Source organism: Bidens hawaiensis, unplaced genomic scaffold, assembly GCF_021521415.1.
Source record: "Bidens hawaiensis isolate Kalapana, Puna unplaced genomic scaffold, B.hawaiensis_p1.1 tig00008841_1, whole genome shotgun sequence".
Lineage (NCBI taxonomy): Eukaryota > Viridiplantae > Streptophyta > Magnoliopsida > Asterales > Asteraceae > Bidens > Bidens hawaiensis.
Window position 1 is genome coordinate 223,820 of NW_027491637.1, and position 21,765 is coordinate 245,584.

Below are 21,765 nucleotides of genomic sequence, written 5' to 3' on the forward strand. Positions count from 1 at the left end.
GGCGGTGCAGGTGGTGATGAAGGTGGAGATAACCAACGACAGTTTTTCCCGGGTCATAACATGTACATAACATTAGACCCGGATGCGAGCGGTGTTGATGATTTCCGCGAGATCATCACATTCTTACTCCGCTCGCGTATATTCCACGCGATTACCACAACACTGCCGATATCTTTGCCAAACATTGAAGATTTTTGGCAGACTGTGGAGTATGACTGTCGCGTCGAGCCCCCGGTTATGCGAGCAACGGTCAACAATCAGATTGTTCAGTTCTCATCTGAACATATCCGGGCGGCTTTGCGGTTTGGAGATGAAACGAGAGACGACCCGACAGATTTTGTGGCTCCATTCCGAGATAGAGCGTTTCTGAGAATGGGATACTCTCAGAAACCAGCGAACTTATCTTCTGAAACCCTAAGCGAACTTATATCTCGATTCATCGGTGTTCATTTTTCCAGTTCTAATCCGTGATTAAAGGTGTGTCGGGTTGTGGTATCGTATAATCACGTTCATTAAGGTTAATCAAAAGGTCGTTTCGACCCGATACGCGACCCCGTTTATTCGAAACCTAACACCCGATTTTCAAACTTGTTATTACGTGGTCGTAATCAACTTGAACGTCTAGATCGTCATAAAAACATGTTTTACGAGATCCTCAATCTCCAAATTCACCAACTACACGTCGATTGAACAATCTAACTGTTGCCGATTCATATTCAGGCGAACTTACAGTTTAGGCGAAGTTATCCGTAACTTCGCCTGAGGTTTAACTTCGCCTGACAATTAATTATGTAACAGTATATGAGGCAAAGTTGTGGTGATGCGAAGTTATCATTAACTTCGCCTGGCCCTTTTTACTTAACATTTATCAGGCGAAGTTCAAGTTGAGGCGAACTTGTTCCCAACTTCGCCCCACCTCTAACTTCGCCTATACAGAATAAATCATAACTTCGCTCATGGTAAGAGGCGAACTTGTGATTTGCCTTGACGTTTATCTAACTTAGTCTGTTTGATGCAGAAATGGCTGTTGTAGCTGGAGCAGGCGGTGCAGGTGGTGATGAAGGTGGAGATAACCAACGACAGTTTTTCCCGGGTCATAACATGTACATAACATTAGACCCGGATGCGAGCGGTGTTGATGATTTCCGCGAGATCATCACATTCTTACTCCGCTCGCGTATATTCCACGCGATTACCACAACACTGCCGATATCTTTGCCAAACATTGAAGATTTTTGGCAGACTGTGGAGTATGACTGTCGCGTCGAGCCCCCGGTTATGCGAGCAACGGTCAACAATCAGATTGTTCAGTTCTCATCTGAACAGATCCGGGCGGCTTTGCGGTTTGGAGATGAAACGAGAGACGACCCGACAGATTTTGTGGCTCCATTCCGAGATAGAGCGTTTCTGAGAATGGGATACTCTGGTCCCTTGGGGGATACTCAGAGACGCAAGGGATTCTTGCTAGACCAGTGGCGCTTTCTCATGCATGTGATGATAGTGTGCATGTCAGGGAGAAAGGCTGGTACTGATGGGATTGGTGCGACCATGCAGTCGGCGATGACTGCTCTGACTTACAATAAGCGTTACAGCTTTAGTCAGATGGTATTCTACGAGATTGATCGTCAAAGAAGAGCGGTGGCGCGTGAGATATTTCTCATGTATCCAAGATTCCTCCAAATGATCTTGAATCATGTTGCTCCCACGTTACCTCAGCGCCGCCCAATCAGATATGTGGAAAGTGTGAGTAAAAGAATCTTTGCCCAGTGCAGATCTTCCAGTGCGAGGAGTAAACCTGAGCTCCGTCCTCGACATACTCCACTATTTGGGTACTTGATCAACCCAGAGTATGTTCCAGCTCGTGGGGACGAGTTTCGGGATCCGGCACCACAACAGGCTGGAGCACCTCAAGCTATACCTGCTGCTCCTGTTGTGTCACCGGAGGACAATGTAGACCTTGACGCTGCGTTTGGCGGTCAAGGATTCTTTGATATGGAGAGGGTTGATCCAGAGGAACATGTACAAGTCTCGGTTGCACAGGTTTCGAGTGTGAATGTGACTAGGGCAGCTACAACGGTGGCTGATTCTGATTCTGATGATGATGTGGCTGAAGCGAGACGAATTTTGGTAACTCAAGAACGAATTCATGGGAAAAGAAAGAGAACCGATGATGACAGCGAGTCAGATTATGAGGAAGAAGTACATCAGTTGGTTCGCAGATCAAGAAGGGAACGGACAGGTGCAGGTTCGGGAGCTGGTGAGAGCTCAAGGGTGGTACGTTTCACTCCACCCGCACTGTCCGGTATGACCATGGTTCCTTCATCGTTGCAAGTTTCAAGGCCAAGCGCCACGGATGTTCCCGTGGTGGCTACCTCATCTGCATTCGGCCTCCCACCCACTACATTCCAACTTTCGGCTCCGGAGATTGTATCCTTGCCACCTCCAACTCTTACTCCAACGGAGGTCGTGGCAAGATTTATTGAGTCGACGGTTGTAGCGACTGCAGGGTTCTCGGTTACGTTGCCACCTGCGGTTACGTTTACGCCTACTTCTGAGGTCCCGGTTACATTGGAAATCCCTTTTCAGTACACTCAAGATATATCACATCTGAGGTTTGATTTCGATGCAACCTTATCCGACACTGAACGAATAGCAGCGCTTGAACGGGTCGTGGCAAAATCATTGATGCTTTGAAGCAGTTCTTGGCATCTCAGGGGGAGACGAGCTGTAAAGGTGATGAGCTGAGGACTAAGAAGCGAAATGATCGAGACGATGATCCCAATGCATCGAAAGGTGCAGGTGGAGAGTTGCCAAGAACTGAACAAGCTCTTGGGACTTCCACATCTCAGGGGGAGTCAACAAGTGCAGCGGGCGGTTCGGGTGATGATGTGGTGGTCGTGGATGTTGAGGAGATGGATGATGATATTGTAGGTGATGAGGATGTGTTACCAGTTGAAGAGATAGAGAAGATTGGTGCAGAGATTGTTATTGATAATGAGATAGAAGAGGGAGAGATTGTGGAGGAGAATGTGGAGCATGAGATTCCGGAAGTTGATAAGGCAGATATGAGTCAAGAGATTGGAAGTGATGAGACGGAATGGGAAGAGCAGCCAAGATGGAAAGAAGGCTACGCTCAGTGGTTCGTAAAAACGAAGAAACCGGCGGTCCCTACTATGTTCAAGAAGAGTTACAACATTAGAGGTTATGCTGAATCGAGAAAGGGGATTATATGCTGGATATATGATGAGCAGTTGAGGCTCTTTGTGATTAAAAGGTATGATGGTGTTCAGTACTTCAAAAGGCTGTTGAGATCGTTGAATACATTGCCAGAATGTGAAGTGAAAGACTTAGCCAGATTGGGGTTAATAAACAGGAGTGATGATAACATGGCTAGAGTCATTGGGAAGATTGTTTGGAAGGAAAGTATAAAAGAGAAGAAGTTCGAGCTGTTGAAACCACAAAAGGGAAAACTTATTGAAGACAAAGATAGAGGATTGAGAGCAGATGGCAAGCCTTGGATGATCATGAAGTATAAGCCGATCCGGTGTTTAAAAGAAGTGCCGATGAAACAAATGCCCAAGGATGTGCTGAAAGATCTGAAGTGGTGGTATGTAGATTGTGAAACAGCTGAAGCAGTAATGGAGGACGAAGATGAACAAGAGCTGCTGAGAGTATATGATCCGAAGCATCTAGTGAACTTGTCTCAAGCTGATCTGCAGGTGCTGAATGAGAAGAAGATATTTTATATTCCTGCTTGGAAAGACGAAGCGAAGAAATACCAAAGAGTTGTTTCGGTATGTGTACGAGAAGGAGTTCATGCTTGAAGACGAAAGATCCAAGATTGTTCAAGATTACAAGACACGTGTTTGAAGATAAAGATATGAAGCTACTGCCAAGGGGGAGTCTGTTGGTGCATGATGTCAGTAGTTCAGTATATAGTGTCTGTAATCGAGTTAGTTGGATTTGTGTTTTGTATGTAAGCGAAGTTCTCACAAGTTCGCTTGTATAGGCGAACTTGTGGAACAAGCGAAGTTAGGAACAACTTCGCCTGAACATGCCAGGCGAAGTTGTCGACTGTTAAATAGTCTAGGTTACGGCTGAGATCAAAAACGATTGTACGAGTTGTAACGAGTAGTCCAGTGTTTGTGATTGATATCACGTGTTTCCAGTTGCAATACAACGTGTCTTTGTTTATTGTAACGTGTGTTTGTTCGTGTTAGCTCGTATCGTCTTCTACGCTCGTAACGTCTTACGTAGGGATTCCGCACCTACGTAGAACGAGATATTCCGTGTAGATCCGGCTGGGAACCTACACCACTACCCACCCTCAATGGCAACAAAGAACCACCATGGTGCGTCCTTCTATAACCTCCTCCTGGAAACCAATGGTTGGTGCCAGTAAGGTCACAGTCTGAGGGGCTTGTTTATAAGCCCCTCGTGGAACCTTTTCTGCCACCTGTGGGCCTCATGTCGCCAGTATACGGCATGAGCCTGACTCCTACAAATGCAGACTTCCTCACCAACGGTTATAATATTCCAACATCTAATTACCAACAAGGAATCGGTGTATTTCCAAGCACTTCGATTTTGACATCGTACGGGTTTCCAACGATAACGAAACATGTTTGTTCTCCAAAAATTGATGATGGTTTGAATTGTGGCAAAAGTACCAAAATTGCTTGTAATATAGAGAGTGATTTGCATGGAAGTAGTGGAAGCAGCTCAAATGAAAGGAAAAAAGATGAACTTCCTCTTTTTCCAACGACACCGATGGTTCAAGATTCAGATAATCATTGTATAGAAGAAAAGCATGGATTTGATGAACGAATGAAAGTGATTAAAGTTGTACCACATAATCCCAAATTGGCATCAAAATCAGCTGCTCGTATATTCCAGTTCATACAAGAGGGAAGGAAACATAATGAATAAGGATGTAATTATAAATTTATAATTTATTAGTGCTTTTTTTTTGTTACTGAGAATCTTTTTGAATAATTATGCATGGGTTATACATGAAATTGATATAGGTTAGTTTTTTCTATCAAAAAATATGGAATGTGCCGTTAGAGCCTAGAGGGTGTTTGTGATTGCATCTATTAATTTGTTACCTTTTGGTATCATAATAATAAAATCTTTGGATGGTGTTTAGGATTGCTTGCATGATTGTATATGAACATAGCACGTTTGGTTGGTTTTCTGTATTTTTTTTCTTAGAAATTGAAACGTGTGAAAATACTTGTCAGAATTGGAAGATCATGGGTTATGACCAGGCAGGGGAAGTAAATTATTGGATGATTTTAGAAGTTAAAAAAATTATTTGGAGTACGTTAAAAGAATTAAACTATAAACGTGATACGCCATTGATAAAATAATTATCATTAGAGGCAAATTATGAGCATTACTTTCATGCATATATAACTTCCATACTAAGTTTTTAGCATAGTTGAATATATCGGCCCAAGTGTTAATTTCATGGCTTTGACTATCAACAACCGATTAGTTGAAATTGAAACCATTTAAGTTGAAAACAATAGTTTGTAAAGTTGTTAAAAATACGCCAACGTTGTTTTTTTGCTTAATAGAGTAGTTAATTTCAATAATTTTTCAACCATACATGTTTCATAATTATATACACAAACGACTAGTGTCAAACAGCGGTAGATCTAAGAGCATCTACAACGGGCTTTAAATCCATAGGTTTGAATCTATATGCATTCTTTAACAATCTCACCATTGTGGAGGAAGTTTGTTAAGTTGTAGTCCTTGGTGGCAAGCTTGTAACAAACAAACAAAGCGGGTCCCAATGTCCCATCTCTCTCTCTCTCTCTCTCTCTCTCTCTCTCTCTCACACACACACACAAACATATATATATATGGTGCGTTATAGTAATAATAATTAGTTTTCTAAGGAAAAGTAAGAATAAATCTACACATTTTGATATAGGATCTAATGATTGAGATTAGTAGTTTTTAAAATACCAAATAGTTTCCTAGGATCAAGGATTTAGGCTACATGGTTTTCTAACTCTAAATTTTTATGATCTTTCTACAAAGCTATGTATTTTTATTTTAACCATTCTCTCTCTCTCTCTATATATATATAGTTTTAATATTTTTAATAGGTTTGTAAAGGTTTGTTGTTGTAAAAAAAATGAGTTTTTTGGGAAAAGTTCGAAATTTAATGTGACGATGATGTGTCGATTTGTATGGATTTGTTGTTGTAGATGTTCTAAGAACGTACTCACAAACTCACGTGTAAATTGGCCCATTGTTTGGGACAAGTCTGGTAGATTATCTGATTGTTGTCATCTTGGCACCATATCGAGCCTTGCAACCACCACATCAAGGCGTGAAGACAACTTGAGGCAATTCATCTGTCCACATTGATTTTCTCAATCTCTTTCTTAGCTTTAAATTTATCTTATTTCTTGCACTTTCTGGCCTGGCCTTACACGCTCTTGGAGGTCATGAACTTCAGCTTCAAGATTTGGATCATCAATTTATGGGCTTGTCCGATTGTTTTTCTTAGATTAACTGAGAAATCAATGAAGTTGAAAATGGATTATTCAACACTAGTTTTGATCTATCGGCAATTTCCTTGAGCTTGGATTGTTTTTTTTTTTTAATTTATGCTGAAAGCGTGAAACAATCAATAAGTGGATCCGTGACCTTTTTGTGGGGTGGGTTATCATATGTTGTAATCCATGTGACCGTGTCTAAGGCCACTTGAAGTGGAGTCTGTGGGGGGGGGGGGGGGGGGGGCGGGATGAACCCAGTGGCGGATCCAGAAAATTTAGCCAGTGTGTGCAAAAAAAAGTTCAACCTAGAACTCGTCAATTCAAACTAAAACAAGTCAAACCAAATGGTTCGGGTCAAACCGAAACGGGTCGAGTAAAAAGTTACATTAAACAAACTACGTATAGAAATGTAAACAAAATTTCATTAAAGATAAACAAAATACATATTACAATTGACCTCTACGTGATTTCATTCTATGAAAAACAATCAATTACAGCTTCATTCGTAATAATTAAAAGTGCTTCTTTTTCAACACTACAAATTACACTATACTCTAACCAATTACCGTATTTATCATACCAACCCGTGCTGAAATGTCATTCTGTAGACCCTATCTTTCTATATGGAAAGACATGACGATGTCCACCTGGTTGGCAAGGTCCATTAAGCCAATACTTTCTTCGTATCTCGTCTCTTTGATTAGGGTGGCAATCTAAAATTCTTTTTCGATCGACATGATCCCAAGGAAGATTATCTAGATCAACTAAACTGGGTCTGGCAGATGGTGTTTGTCGTTTCAATAACAAAAACCTTTTCATAGTTGTCATAGCTAAAAGCTCTTACTGTACAAATAAAATGGATTACAAAGTTAAATAGTGTAGAACACTAATGTAAGGCCCCGTTACCGGTGCCTCACATTTAGACGGTGGATTTACTCATAAACACAGTTCTAAATATCATAGTTAATTAAAACTTTGCGCGGAATATAAAATTTCAATAACATAACAATAATAAACCATAACTTGTCTTAAAACATTCTTTGTCTTTCAAATTTAAACAATAAGTATAAAACATCATCAGTCTTCAGATGCCAGACTCTTATTCTTCTGTCATGTGTCCCCGCTCAAGCCAGCTGTCTCATTCTACTCACCTGCGTGCATACTAAAAGTAAGCTACGCTGAGTGAGTTCTAGTTAATCATATATCATATAATACATACTCTTACCTTCAATCGTGCATCCGAAGATACATAATGATTACTTTACTAACTTACTTTCATCACATAATTTCATACATACGTTCATACTTTATTACTTTCATACTATATAATTACTGTTCATTCTATCTCAAATATTATTAGGGTCTGATCCCTCTTTCCTTTGTATATCTCATATATTATTAGGGTCTGATCCCTTTCTTGTCTATCTCAGATATTATTAGGGTCTGATCCCTCTTTTCTTTGTCTATCTCAGATATTATTAGGATCTGATTCCTTTCTTGTCTATCTCAGATATTATTAGGGTCTGATCCCTCTTTCCTTTGTCTATCTCAGATATTATTAGGGTCTGATCCATTTCTTGTCTATCTCAGATATTATTAGGGTCTGGTCCCTCTTTCCTTTGTCTATCTCAGATATTATTAGGGTCTGATCCCTTTCTTGTTTATCTCAGATATTATTAGGGTCTGATCCCTCTTTCCTTTGTCTATCTCAAATATTATTAGGGTCTGATCCCTTTCTTGTCTATCTCATATATTATTAGGGTCTGATCCCTTTTTACTTCTCTATCTCAGATATTAGGGTCTGATCCCTTTCTTCTCTATCTCAGATATTATTAGGGTCTGATCCCTTACTTCTTCATCTTCGAGCATACTATCTTTACATACCCGTAACATACATATACTTTCTTTAATCATTCATACATATTCATATGTTGCACATATATCTATCATACACATTCAACTATCATACACATACCTCCCTTGTCAATACGTGCAATATCCGAAGATCGTTCACGTACCGACAAGCTTTCATTCACATTCAAGATATACATAAATAACATATAAATCATACATGGCATACACTTACCATTAAGGTAAGTGTATTAACTATCACATCGAGTATGCACACAGCCCCGAAAACATAACAAGGAAAATGGGGCTAGAAGAGTCCTGGATCCTGTTGCGTTAGCCGTTAATCGTTATTCCCTTCTTTATCTGAGCTCGGCTAACTGTTAAATATATATTTGTTAATTAATCGTATAATTACTTAAGTTGGTATTTTAGTTAACCAACGTATTGTATAAGTTGGGCTTGCTGGTTAAGTTCATGATGATGGGCTAGTCTTGTTTTAACTTATAGGCTTGACATTTGCGGACTTATTTAAGTCAGTCCCATTATCCATTAAAGCATCTGGGCTTAACTGGGTTCAGGCCCAACCCAAACAGAAAACTGAGTGGCCGAGAACTCAAGGCAGAGAACCCTTGGGACCGAGAACCCATGTTGACCGAATACTCATGTTGAGCGAGAACTCCCTTTTTGACCGAGAACTCTTTTCTTGACCGAGAACTCTTTTCACAGAGAACTCAATGGCCGAGAACCCTCAGTCTTGGTTGAGAACCCTCAGTCTTGGCCGAGAACCCTCAGGTCGGGTGTTCAACTCATCTTTCTATCTTTATCACTTTTACCTAGCTCCGTTAACTGTTTATGGTTCATATCATGAACTTTTAACCACTTTTCTCCATCATTCATAACCGTTTTACACCCATCATCATTACGGCCTCAAGATCTAGCCCGTTCTAGTCATAAAGTTTAAACCCTTATAGTGTTAAAACGTTCTAGCTAGATCTAGAGTTTCCTTTATGAACCGTACATAATCATAAGTTCGTTAAGTCCATTTTAATCCTCAAGTTTGCAACTTTATGGTATAGCTATACTCGATTTACTATCCTACTAAGTTTCATGCAAAACCGACTTCGTTTACCCGTCCTTTTCACAAACCGAACACTACTCGTTATACCCGCAACGAACCAACTAACCCGTTTATTATCAAGTTCATTACTTTATCAATAATCATGACCCGATCTATCATCCTACCAATTTTCATGTAAATCCGTTCATGAAAAGTAAGACTTTTTAACAAAAACGTGTCTTTGAGGTTTTTGTTTGAAATCACTCGAGATGCTCAAAACCATATCAAACGAACTCTGATTTGAGTAATTCAAGCCGCCACGGAACCGTCTCGTCCCGATCTACAAACCCATCAGCTCACCTTCGCCGGAAACTGCCGCTACAGTCGCCGGAACAGCTGAACAGTTGCCGGAATCTTCACTTTTGAGCTGCTATGGTTTTACTGATAAAAATCGGACTTCCCGACCTCTGATCGAAGATCTAATCGGTTAAAATATTCATTTATATACCATGAACACTCAGTTAAAATTTGAGTCCGATCCGACTGCTAGATCTTCGGAAATCTTTGTGTCTTTGGGGGTGGTTTTCTCAAAAACAGGAATTGGGTTAAGTGTGTGTTTTGATTGTGTAGGCTATGATGTACAGATGTATGAAAATGGAAAGGATTAGTGTTTTAAGGGGTATTTATACTCCCTAAAGCCCATGGACCTTAGGCCCATCTTTCCTTTTTGTTCCATAATTAATTACATCTAATTAGCCTACTTATCCTTCATCTTTATTATTTTACTATTTTTCTATTAACTCAAGTAAATTTTTCGGTCTTAAATAAATAATATATAATTATTTATTCTTAGAAATTTCGGGATGTTACAACTAAAAAAATAACAACAATAATAAACGGTACACTCATACAATGAATAAATTAGAAAGCTAGAAACCAAATAATCATTCACCATAAGACAACAAAGATCACCCTAATTTGTTCGTCTTTTGAATTTCAAGAAAAGGGCATTATTTATTTTATACAAAAGATCGAAACCGGTTATCGCCTTGTAGTTGTAGAATTCAAATACGAAAGAAATAAATTAACAAGTGATGAACCATGAATTATGAATGTTTGTTTTATATTAGAATAAAATCAAGAATTTGGAATCACATTATCTAACCTGAGATGCCACGTGTGAAACCGTCATCAACCTAATTTGTTCGTCTTCCGCTAATTTCAAATTTCAATTAAAGTGGTTGAGTAATTAAACTAATATGAGCTTAATTCTTATTATTCATAACAAAATTACATTTGGGCTTAAAATTTAAAAAGTTAAGTTTGGGGCATTGAAAAAATCATGAATGGGTCACTAAATATTTTTTGGATGGGTCACTTGGGGCTTTAGACCTAATATATTATAAATTTATAAAGAAAACTATGGATTTCAGTGGGTGCAAACGCTCCCCCTAGCCACACTGGATCCGTCCCTGGATGAACCCATCGATACCGCGTGGGAATAGTACTACCCCGGTTTCTCCCTGTTAGTTTTCACCATATTTCATGGACTTTTCCTCAGTTTATCACCAAATGTTGGCCAAACCAAGAACAAAAATGGAAAAGTCGGGATACTTTCATGGGTTTTTCATCCACGAAAAGATGGTAACACATACGTAAAAGGTGTTCAAACTAATATTTATGTTTTGATAATTTTATATAAAATATATACTTAAAAGAGTTATATTTTGTATTATGTTTTTTCTTTCATATGACGTTCAATATGTCAAAGCATATACATACTTGTTATTTTACAATCATACGTTTTGTTGTTTTGCTAAACCAAATTAACTAAAACATACACTTAACCGAAGGTTGTTCTTTTCTAATTTACGTGATATGTATTCGGTGATAAAGTACGTACATAGTCACTTTACAAATTTCATTATTCGGTTTTCGGGTTATTCAGTTACGTTGATTCGGTTTGGTTTTTAAAGTTTCGGTTTGGTTTATGCATGTTAGGCTTAGTTTTCTGGTTTTTAATCTAATAATAATGAACAGTTAGAGGGAAAGACGCAAGTTTCAAATAAACTGACTTAGGCCGGAAACCCCATATATAGTTTTATTATTATTATTCATCCCCACCAATTAACTAACACCAATGTTTTCATGGTGATTTAACTTTGTCATCTTCATCCAATTAATAAAAGTCGGCGCCGACTGGTCCAATTCCCACACTGCCATGTGTCAATCTATCACACTCCTTAAATCACGAGTTCACAGACACGTGTCTCCTTAAGTTTCTAGTCATCTTCTTCGTATATATATATTAAAACCTTAAACGTAGTACGGCATATTTGGTGGTCAGAATTGGAGACATTAAAGGAAGAAAGAACAGCGTTTGAGATTGGGGTGGTGGTTCCTAAGAGGAATATAGATGAACAAATTGGTGAAGAAGGTTATGTGTATGATTGTGTTGAGGTTCTTATTAATGAGTTTCAAAATTTGGTCTCATTGTTGATAGAGTAGTTGGCCTTCATGATGAATTCCTCAAGGTAATTTGCTTAAGAATATTAATTGTTATTAATTCATGTGGTTCTTTTGTTGTTCATTGTCTTATTATTATTTTTTTTATCAAAACACTAATTAATTCTTTTCATTAATCGATAAAAACATCCGAACGATTTACAATATATTATATTAACCAGTTAGCCGCACCGGTTGAAGTTATAGGGAAGGCGGCTGCGGAATTACAGTTGAAGAAAAGAACTCAATTAGGTAAAGTTGCAATGGTGTGGGTGCTAAACCAGTCGTGTTAGCGGGTTGGCAATGCCTACTACTTAACTCGAAACCATTTTTATATTATATTTTTAAGATAAGTACTTTAAATTTAAACTTTTTAAGTTATAAATTTACAAGTACAACTTCCCTTTTCACTTTTAAATTATCGCTTTTGTCCTTTAGGTTTATAGGAAATTTCAAGAATTATTCGTTAGTTAAACTAACGAGATAACATAAATCATTCTTTATGTTTTACTCTGACTGACTTTAGATTTTGGGGTTAAGTTCGAACACATGCACTTGTCTAGGGATTAAGTAATAGGGTAAAATGACTAAACTGTAACGTTTTCAAGTGATGAATCAAGCAACTAAGAACACCGAGAATTTTGTACACAACTTGTGTACGACTCTTTTCTGGTTTATTGACTCAAAATAAACAATACAATAAAATAACTAAACTACAATGGCTTTTATAGCCAAACAAAACTTGCACCCTACGGTTCCTAATTTGACTCCAACACAAATACGAAAACATATTCAAATTCAAACTAATATTATTAACTAATATTATCCTCCTTCTTTGTAGCATTCTTTCAACCATTTTCCTTGTTCCCCAAGTGTTGTATATTTTAACACTATACTACTGCAAAACCCGATCAACTTTGGTCCCGGTAGACTTTTAGTAAACGCATCCGCCACCTGACTTTTTGTATCAATATACTTTAACTCAATCTCCCCCTTTAATACCTTTTCTCTAATAAAATGATACTGGACTTCGATGTGTTTGGAACGAGCATGGAACGTGGGATTTTCGGCTAACTTTATCGATGACAAGTTGTCACAAAACAAGGTTATATTACTGCCAAAGTCTTGCTTCATTTCTTCCAAACAAAGACGCAACCAACTCACCTCTTGAGCTGCCATAGCCGCAGCTCTGTACTCAGCCTCGGTCGTCGACAACGACACCGTCGGTTGTCGTTTGCTACACCACGATGTAGTACTTTGCCCCAACATAAATACAAACCCGGTAGTTGATCTCCGAGTATCCAAATCACCCGCGTAATCGGCATCACAAAACCCCCACCAACTCAAGTTTCGAATTTTTCTTAAACTTAACTCCATAATCTAAAGTTGTTTTCACGTATCGAAGAACTCTTCTAGCTGCATCTAGATGTGGTTTTCTTGGCCATGCACAATACTCCCACCGCGAACGCAATATCGGGTCGTGTTAGTGTAAGGTAGATAAGACTACCTACAATTTTTCGGTACATCGTAGCATCTTCTAGCTCCTTTCCTTTGTCCACACAAAGCTTAACAGTAGTATCCATTGGTGTTGGCGCTGGCTTGCACTCCAACATACCAAACCGTGATAGTAAGTCCACCGAATACCGATGTTGACATAGAACTATACTATCATGCTCTTCTTTTAGTTCAAGACCAAGAAAGTGACTGAGCTTTCCAAGGTCTTTCATATGAAAACGTACACACAGGTTCTCCTTGAGTTGGATTATAGCCTCTTCACTATCTCCGGTAATTATTAAGTCGTCAACGTATACGAGCACGACAACCACCTTGGTACCGATCGCTTTCACAAATAAACTAGCATCTGCGGTTGTCATGGTAAACCCATTATGTTGTAGAAACTCGCTTATCTTACCAAACCACGCCCGTGGTGATTGCTTCAAACCGTACAACGCCTTCCGTAGTTTACAAACGTAATCGGGATGTGTCACACTTTCGAAACCTTTCGGTTGTTCCATGTGGATGACATGATCTAGGTCATCGTAAAGGAACGCATTACTAACATCCATTTGCCATAATCTCCAACCTTTACTTGCTGCATCTGCTAGTGCAACACGGACTGTAGTAAGTTTCGCCACGGGACTAAACGTGTCCTCATAATCTATGCCGTGTTGTTGTGAAAATTCACGAGCTACCAGCCGTGCTTTGTACCTATCAATAGACCCGTCGGCTTTCCGTTTGATTTTGTAAACCCATTTACAAGAAACCGGTTTAACGTCCTTCGGTTTGGGAACTAATTCCCATGTTTCATTATTTATCAAGGCTGTTACTTCTTCATTTATGGCTGTAATCCACTCGACTTTTATACGCGCTTGGTCGTAGCATTCTGGTTCACATTCATCATCTTCAACCTCTGCCAGGTATGCAACATACTTAGGATTCGGTCTTTTTGATCTAGTTGATCTCCTCAGATCCGTTTCTTCACCGGTACTTGTATTTTCTGTTGGGTGAGTGTATACACCGGTTTGCCATGGTTGTTGTCGCTGATCATTTCCTTGAACTTCATTATCCTCTTCTTCAACTATTGTCTCGTTCTCGTCTAAATTCAATATCACATCAGACGACTTCACGGATTCTTTTAAATGATCGGAATCAGGCAACGCTTCTTGATTGGTAGACCACCATGAAGAGTTTTCATCGAATACAACACGACGGGATACGTAACACTTGTTGTCGGATCGCAACATCTCCACCCTTTTCTCTCCGAGTCATATCCAACAAAGAAGCAACGAATGGCTTTCTTCTCCATCTTATGTCTAAGGTGGTTCGGAATAAACACATAACAAACGCACCCAAATACCCGTAGATGGCTTATGTTTGGTTTAATTTTAAACAACTTTTCACATGGTGATTCATAGTCTTGTTCCTGAGGTGGCAACCGATTAATTACATACGCAGCGGTTCTCATTGCTTCAGCCCAAAAACGGCCCGGGACGTTTTTCGCATGCACCATACTTCTACAGGTTTCGCCAAGGTGCCTATTCTTCCTCTCGGAAACTCCGTTTTACTCCGGTGTATTAGAACATGTAAGCTGCCCACGTATCTTATGAGCTTTTAGATAATTACTAAACTCAGTGGCCAGATATTCCCCACCGTTGTCTGATCGGAGGCATTGTATCACTCGACCCGTTGTTTTCTCAGCTTCGCTTTTGAAAATTTTGAATTTCTCGAACACCTCTGATTTCTCTTTCATGAAATCGACCCATAGATAACGCGAATAATCGTCTATGAAAGTCACCATGTACCGCATGCCTTTCATTGAGGCTTGTTTTACTGGTCCGAAGACGTCGGAGTGGACCAACTCAAGTGGTTCTTTGGCTTTAAATTTTGAGCTCTCGAACGGTTGTTGGCGCGCCTTGCCATATTGACAACCGGCACATACAACCTCCTTGTTTACTTCTACTTGCGGTAAACCGAGAACAAGCTTCTTTTTCATCACCACTTCAAGCCGATCATACCCGACGTGACTTAATCGCGTGTGCCATAAATCTGCAGTATGATTCTGTTTTGTCTTCTCAACGTAGGCTTCTTCAGCTGACAACACATATACGGTTTCGTTCTTCTTTCCTTGTAAGATTGGTATTGATGTGGTTTCAAACTTGTCATAAATCTTCACGTCATTTGGCCCGAAGAGAACGTACTTACCCGAGGCTGTTACTTGTGGCACAGAGAATAAGTTTTTCTTCATGCCGGGTACATGATATACATCGTTTAGCATGAACTCCCTCTTCTCCTTGTCAACCGGAAATCTCACATCCCCCACATGTGCGATCGAATGTTGAGAGTTATCGGCGATCACGACTACCCGATTCCCTTTGTACTTCGATGGATTGTGAAGCTTACCTTTCTCTCCGGTCATGTGATTAGAGCATCCGGAGTCAACTATCCACTCGCTTAGTTGGTTCGAACATGCCTCGGTTTTTGCTGTTAACGCTATCGGGTCATGCGTTTGTGCAACGTTTGCCTCAACATCCCATGGTTCTTCCTCTTAGACTGTTGTTGTGTTTCCTTCATCTCTTGGTTGCTTACAATCTTTGGCCATATGGCCTTTTATACCACAGTTATGACATCTCCAAGGAAAACCTTTTAACATATTTACCTTTCTTTTCTCCCCGTTGATCCGGTTTGAACCCTTCCTTTGGCTTTCTTTCAGCTTCGTGTCGCCTCGGGTTCTCATATTTTTTCGAGTACCCTCCTTTCGGTTTGTAGTGGTCTTTGCCTTTCCTTTTCTCGCATACATGGCTTCTTCTTCGGTCTTAACGGTTGCGCCACTCATCTGTTTTACAAGAGCTTCTTGGCTTGCAAGTAGGTTTTCAAACTCATTTGAGGGTCGGCTGAGTTTGCCATCCTTTCAACGCCGCGACAAAGCTATGGTATTCCAACTTTAGACCGTGAACGATAATTCTCTTCATTCTTGATTCGCCAATCACTCCTTGCGGATCTAATTCCCCGATCTCTCGGCACAAACTTTTCACTTTGTGGAAGTACTGGGGAATAGTTAGATCTCGTTGCGTTATGGAGAGCAACTCATTTTCTAGCAATTGTAGCTTCGAATCATTCCGTTTAGAGAACAACGCGACTAGTATGTCCCATGCCGCTTTAGGCGTTTCTGCCTCTCGTATGTGTTCAAGAATTTCTTCTTCAACCGTTGTCTTCAAGGCGAACAACGATTTCCCCACCTTGATTCTCCACTTATTTATCGCCCCATTGGTGTCGATTCTTGGTAGTGTCGTGTCTCCTCCGTTTACAACCTCCCACAAGTCTTGACCTTGCAAATACGATTGGATGCAAGTCGACCATGTTTTGTAGTTCTAGTTGTTGAGTTTCTTCACGCCTCCTACCGCTTGAAAATCGGCCATGGGTTGGCTCTTGATACCACTTGTAACGTTTTCAAGTGATGAATCAAGCAACTAAGAACACCGAGAATTTCGTACACAACTTGTGTACGACTCTTTTCTGGTTTATTGACTCAAAATAAACAATACAATAAAATAACTAAACTACAATGGCTACGGTTCCTAATTTGACTCCAACACAAATACTAAAACATATTCAAATTCAAACTAATATTATCCTCCTTCTTTGTAGCATTCTTTCAACCATTTTCCTTGTTCCCCAAGTGTTGTATATTTTAACATAAACTACCCTCTTCTTCGTTAGGTTAAGCAACCGCAAGTGACAAAACCACCCTTGACGCCTGTTAGAGTAAAGGACACGTGAACCATTACAACATATGAACGTAAATAAGGATTTTGTAATTTTCTTAGTTTAAGAATGATTTTTGAAATTTGCTAAAAACCTTACCTGACAAAACTGTAATTTACCCTTTAAATTCTGACACATCTAATAAAACACATTTTTCAAATTGTATAAAAACAAACGAGTCGACTTGCAAACCCGCCAGGTTGACCCAAGCCTCACTCACTTACATAGGTGTTTACCTGAAACCATTAAGACTAAACTCAAACTTGTTAACTCTGTGTTAGGTTCATGTTGTGTCACACCCATGGCTGTAAAAACCCCGCCTAGGCACCGATTAATCGATATATATTCATACCCCACCGACTAGTCTAGTCGCGATTAATCTCTATTTGGTCAAAACCGGTCAAAATTGAAAACTTTATATACAAAATATGGTATGTATAAGTATATTTGAAAAGTTACAATCCGATTAATCCTTAATAATCGCTAGTCTATACCCCACCACCCGACTAACGCTTAGCGAGTTCTACAGCACTGGTCACACCCCTATTTGCAAGTGCTCAGGATTTCCATTTAACTTGATTATATGTGCAAATACGCTTTTCTGAACGTGTAATATTACTACAGGAGTGGATTTACAATTTCAACTGAACGAGGCTGAAGCTTTTACCAAACAAACCGATGGTTCGTTATTCAGCTGGAATGAGCGTTTTCGTTGTTACAATCACATGATCTATGGAATCGTGAGTTATGCATGCGTTTAAATAGCCTTAATCATACATGACACGACATTAATGTTCCATAATGATCAGGGGCGAAGTATAACGAGGGCCAGGGGGGGCCGGTTTTTTCGCGCGTTAGTGTAAATTTAGCCGTTTTTCGTCCGAAATATTTTATGTGTAGTGTAAATTTGCCTATTTTCGACCAAAAATTTAAGCCCGGCCCCCCCTCGTTTATGAAATTTTCTATACATTTTGAGTTCGGCCCCCCGGCGTTCACGTCCAAGCTTCGCCACTAATAATGATACAATGAACTCACTAAAATGCACAGGTTAACAAAAGTGGTTCTACCGTCATTTTAAAATCCAACAGTAGAGATATTAGATGGGAGCCCGGAGAATCGCTTGTGCGGAAGCTGGAAAACGAAGCCATTGTTAAAGAAGTCTTTCCTATCCATGGTACGGGCCTTATTTTTATTTTTATTAATAATTTTTACACGTATCGATTCACCATGCTTTATAAATGACGCGCTTTGTTTAATAAGACGAGTTGAAGAGAAAGCGGCTTTTGAAATGTTGGGCCCTGAACTGGTGGGACCTTACAAATCAACCCCTTGATGAGATCTATGCTTACTATGGAGCCAAGGTATACTCGTAGTTGTTTTAAATAAATTGCTTAACACGGAAAATAAATTTCAAGAACGATATTATTTTTTTTCGCCATAGATTGCGACATATTTTGCTTTCCTTGGAATGTACACAAACTGGTTATTTTTCGCAGCTGCATTTGGGATGTGCAATCGGTTAATTTCAGGTTTGTACGCTCATTAATAACCTAGAGACTAAAATCTTTAATAACTGTGTACTTTTGTCGTTGTTTTTGTAGATCTTTGCAGTTTGTGGTACTTCCTTTTTTCTTTATATGCATAATTTCATGGGCAGCCTTGTTTCTCCAATTCTGGAAGCGAACAAACTCTACTCTTTTGGCCAGGTAATTTATAATAGAGTTAACTACACATGTTTGAAACGCCTGATTACGGTTTTGGCTTCAAAAACTACATCCACAGACCCCACTATTCACATGATTAAACATGTTACAACGAAGTGAACAGTGTAGACCGTGGATGTAGTTTTTTAAAACTTGGGACCACGTGTAATTAGTTCTTTTGTTATAACTTGTGCATTCTGATTTAATGCCCTTAATTTCCAACATGCGGGTGGCATATAGGTAATTCAGTTGGTGCAGAGTCTGCTTATGAATATAATGACACCGAATGGAGTTCGTCTATAGAATTAGTTAAAAAATCCAGGGCTGATAAATCCATGGAGAAAGAGAAGATCCAGAGAGAAGAATGGTCCGGTCATGTGCTAAGATTTAAAAACGATGCAATTATTATTTTGAGTATAATCGGCCTTCAGCTTCCGTTTGAATTGGCTTATGCACATTTGTATGAGAGTATTGGATCTGATATCATGAAGTGAGCATTTTATTTAGCAGTAAAAACATAAAAAACCAACATGCTTTCTCATACTTCTTACATTCATGGATTTTTTTTTTTTTTGTGTTTTAAATGAGAAAGTATGCTAGTTTTTTATGCTTTAAAACTTTTTTGTGTATTTCTTTAGTGCAATTGGAAATTAATTTTTATTTGAAGCAAATTTTATTTTCAGGCTTGGGATGACGGCTGTTTATCTATATGCTATCCAGTATTTCACACAAAAGGGCGGAAAAAAGTCCGTGAAGCTAATCAAGGATGAAAAGAATAAAAACTCTGAATACAAAGCTAACAGCTTGGTTTACAAGGTTAGAACCAAATTTCAAACAATGTTATTACATGACTACTATAATGAATTTAATTTTTTTATGTAGGTTTTTGGGCTGTACTTTATGCAGACATACATTGGACTACTTTATCATGCAATAATGTATCGTGATTTCACGGCTCTCCGTCATATAATTATCCAACGTCTAATCGTATCCGAGGTAGTCAAACTTCTTGATATCTTTCTTCAAATTAGTTTTTTATTATTTATTATATGTTAGAATGAATGTATTTGATATAAAGTTGTCTACCAGGTGCTGGAAATTGTAATAGGAAACTTGCTGCCTTACATCAAATACAGCTATAGGAAATATAGTGCTGTTCAGTATGTCTCTTTGACTTTGACTTTGGTCTTCAAGTTTGACCACCATTATATTAATTAGTTTGTAGCTAATCTTACTCACTTTATGTGAAGTGATAAAAGAAAACAGGAGAAGGGAGTGACAGCCAGAAAATCTTATTTGAATTCAAGGGTTGAGAAGGAGTATTTAAAGCCTAAGTTTTCTGCAAGTGTTGTGAAGAACTTGAAGATGGGCTCTTTGATGGTAATATTATAAAATATAAATTGAAGAAGCGCACATAAGTCCCGAGCACAAAAAAGGTTGATGATATAGTTGTAGGGATTTAATCATGCAAAAATGAAGTGGCGGGACTTATGTGCAAATTCAAAAGTGAACGGTTTCTAACAAAAAAATTTCCCTATGAAAGTTAACATTTTTGCATTTATGAGTACCTCTTTACAAAAAGTTGGTGATAGTAATAAAAATCTTGTGCCGAATTTCTTGAATTAGCTTTGCAATTTGGAATGATTATGATGTTTGCTTGTGCATTTCCTTCTGCATTTGCTTTTGCTGCCTTGGTAAATTGACACCTTTTTTTTTATTTTCAAGTCTAAATAAATAGAAATTTGACCCATAAAATGGGATTTGCAAAAATTTATATATGATGATTGTGGTCTATAGAGTAGTGTTACACAAATTAGAGCGAACGCATTAAAAATTCTTGCCATGTATAGAAGACCTGCTCCTCGAGTTGCTGCAACAATAGGGGCATGGCTCAACATATTTCAGGTATTAACTCCTGCATTATAAGGGAATTTAAACCAGTGTTTTGAGTTATTTATTTATTTATATTTGTTTTTCAGTTTTTGATAGTTGTATTGATATGCACCAACTGCATACTTCTAGTATGTTTATATGATAAGGAGAAGAACTGGAATATATCTCCCGGTCTTGCAGCCATCCTCATCGTCGAACATGTTCTCCTTCTCATCAAGTTTGGGTTCTCAAGGATTGTACCCGAGGTACACTATTTTACTTATGAATTAGAAACGAGTCAGGCAGATTTAAAAGTCAACCAGAGTATATTAAATGCATAAAATCTGCTCTCAGATTTGGCATCTAAATATCCATTTTGACATCAGCTAACATGGACATTTTGCATTTACGCTTGTAGGAACCTGATTAGGTAAAAGCAAACCGATTGCAAAATGCGAATCAGGCACAAAACATGTGTTCTAAACAACTATTGAGTGACATCTCAAGCAAACCAATCACAGAACGCAACACCAAGCACAAAACATATGTTACACGCAACTAATGGATAACGTTCCTGGTGGTAGAACACTCGATTCCAATTATGTGTAGTTAACTATATGCAATTTAGGGTGTTTGCTTTTTTGTATCTAAGGAATCACGGATTGTAGCATAGTATATTATATCTTCATTTTGTTTGTTTTAGATTATATTAATAATGTATGTCAAATGCATTCGCCTAATGATAAGAATTGTAGTTCAACAAAAATCGGATTAGTGATTACATTAACTGATTGGAGTTTTACATAACTATCCGCAAACAAAGCCAGGATATGGCAAACAAAGGGGGCAATCAGAAAACATTGTGACAAAACTATCAAATCAGTTGATCATCCTGGTTTCATTTCCTAGAGATTGTATAGATTATTAAGCTCTTTGCTGAACTGGACGCTCTGAGTTCCCGAACTCCTTAACGAGAAAAGAGTAGTTGTTCGTGACG

General features: G+C 38.7%; 1 protein-coding gene and 1 pseudogene across 2 annotated transcripts; both read left to right on the forward strand.

Annotated features, from left to right (window-relative positions):
* Positions 1–4,467: 4,467 nt before the first annotated feature.
* LOC143530117 (protein HEADING DATE 3B-like) lies at positions 4,468–4,929 on the forward strand. Its single transcript, XM_077025744.1, has one exon. The coding sequence runs from the start codon at positions 4,468–4,470 to the stop codon at positions 4,927–4,929; it is 462 nt and encodes a 153-aa protein (XP_076881859.1).
* A 6,093-nt stretch (positions 4,930–11,022) lies between these two features.
* On the forward strand, positions 11,023–21,386 carry LOC143530118 (anoctamin-like protein At1g73020; annotated as a pseudogene). The gene is made up of 17 exons (XR_013134793.1): positions 11,023–11,070; positions 11,713–11,960; positions 12,114–12,183; positions 17,818–17,933; positions 18,241–18,367; positions 18,454–18,554; positions 18,635–18,726; positions 18,795–18,898; positions 19,125–19,386; positions 19,580–19,712; positions 19,779–19,892; positions 19,986–20,056; positions 20,147–20,274; positions 20,506–20,590; positions 20,694–20,801; positions 20,876–21,034; positions 21,187–21,386. The product of XR_013134793.1 is annotated as an anoctamin-like protein At1g73020 (transcript).
* Positions 21,387–21,765: the final 379 nt, after the last annotated feature.

Excerpts from the sequence above, each read along its gene's own strand:
- LOC143530117 (XM_077025744.1), top strand. The coding sequence starts at position 4,468 with ATGTCGCCAGTATACGGCATGAGCCTGACTCCTACAAATGCAGACTTC.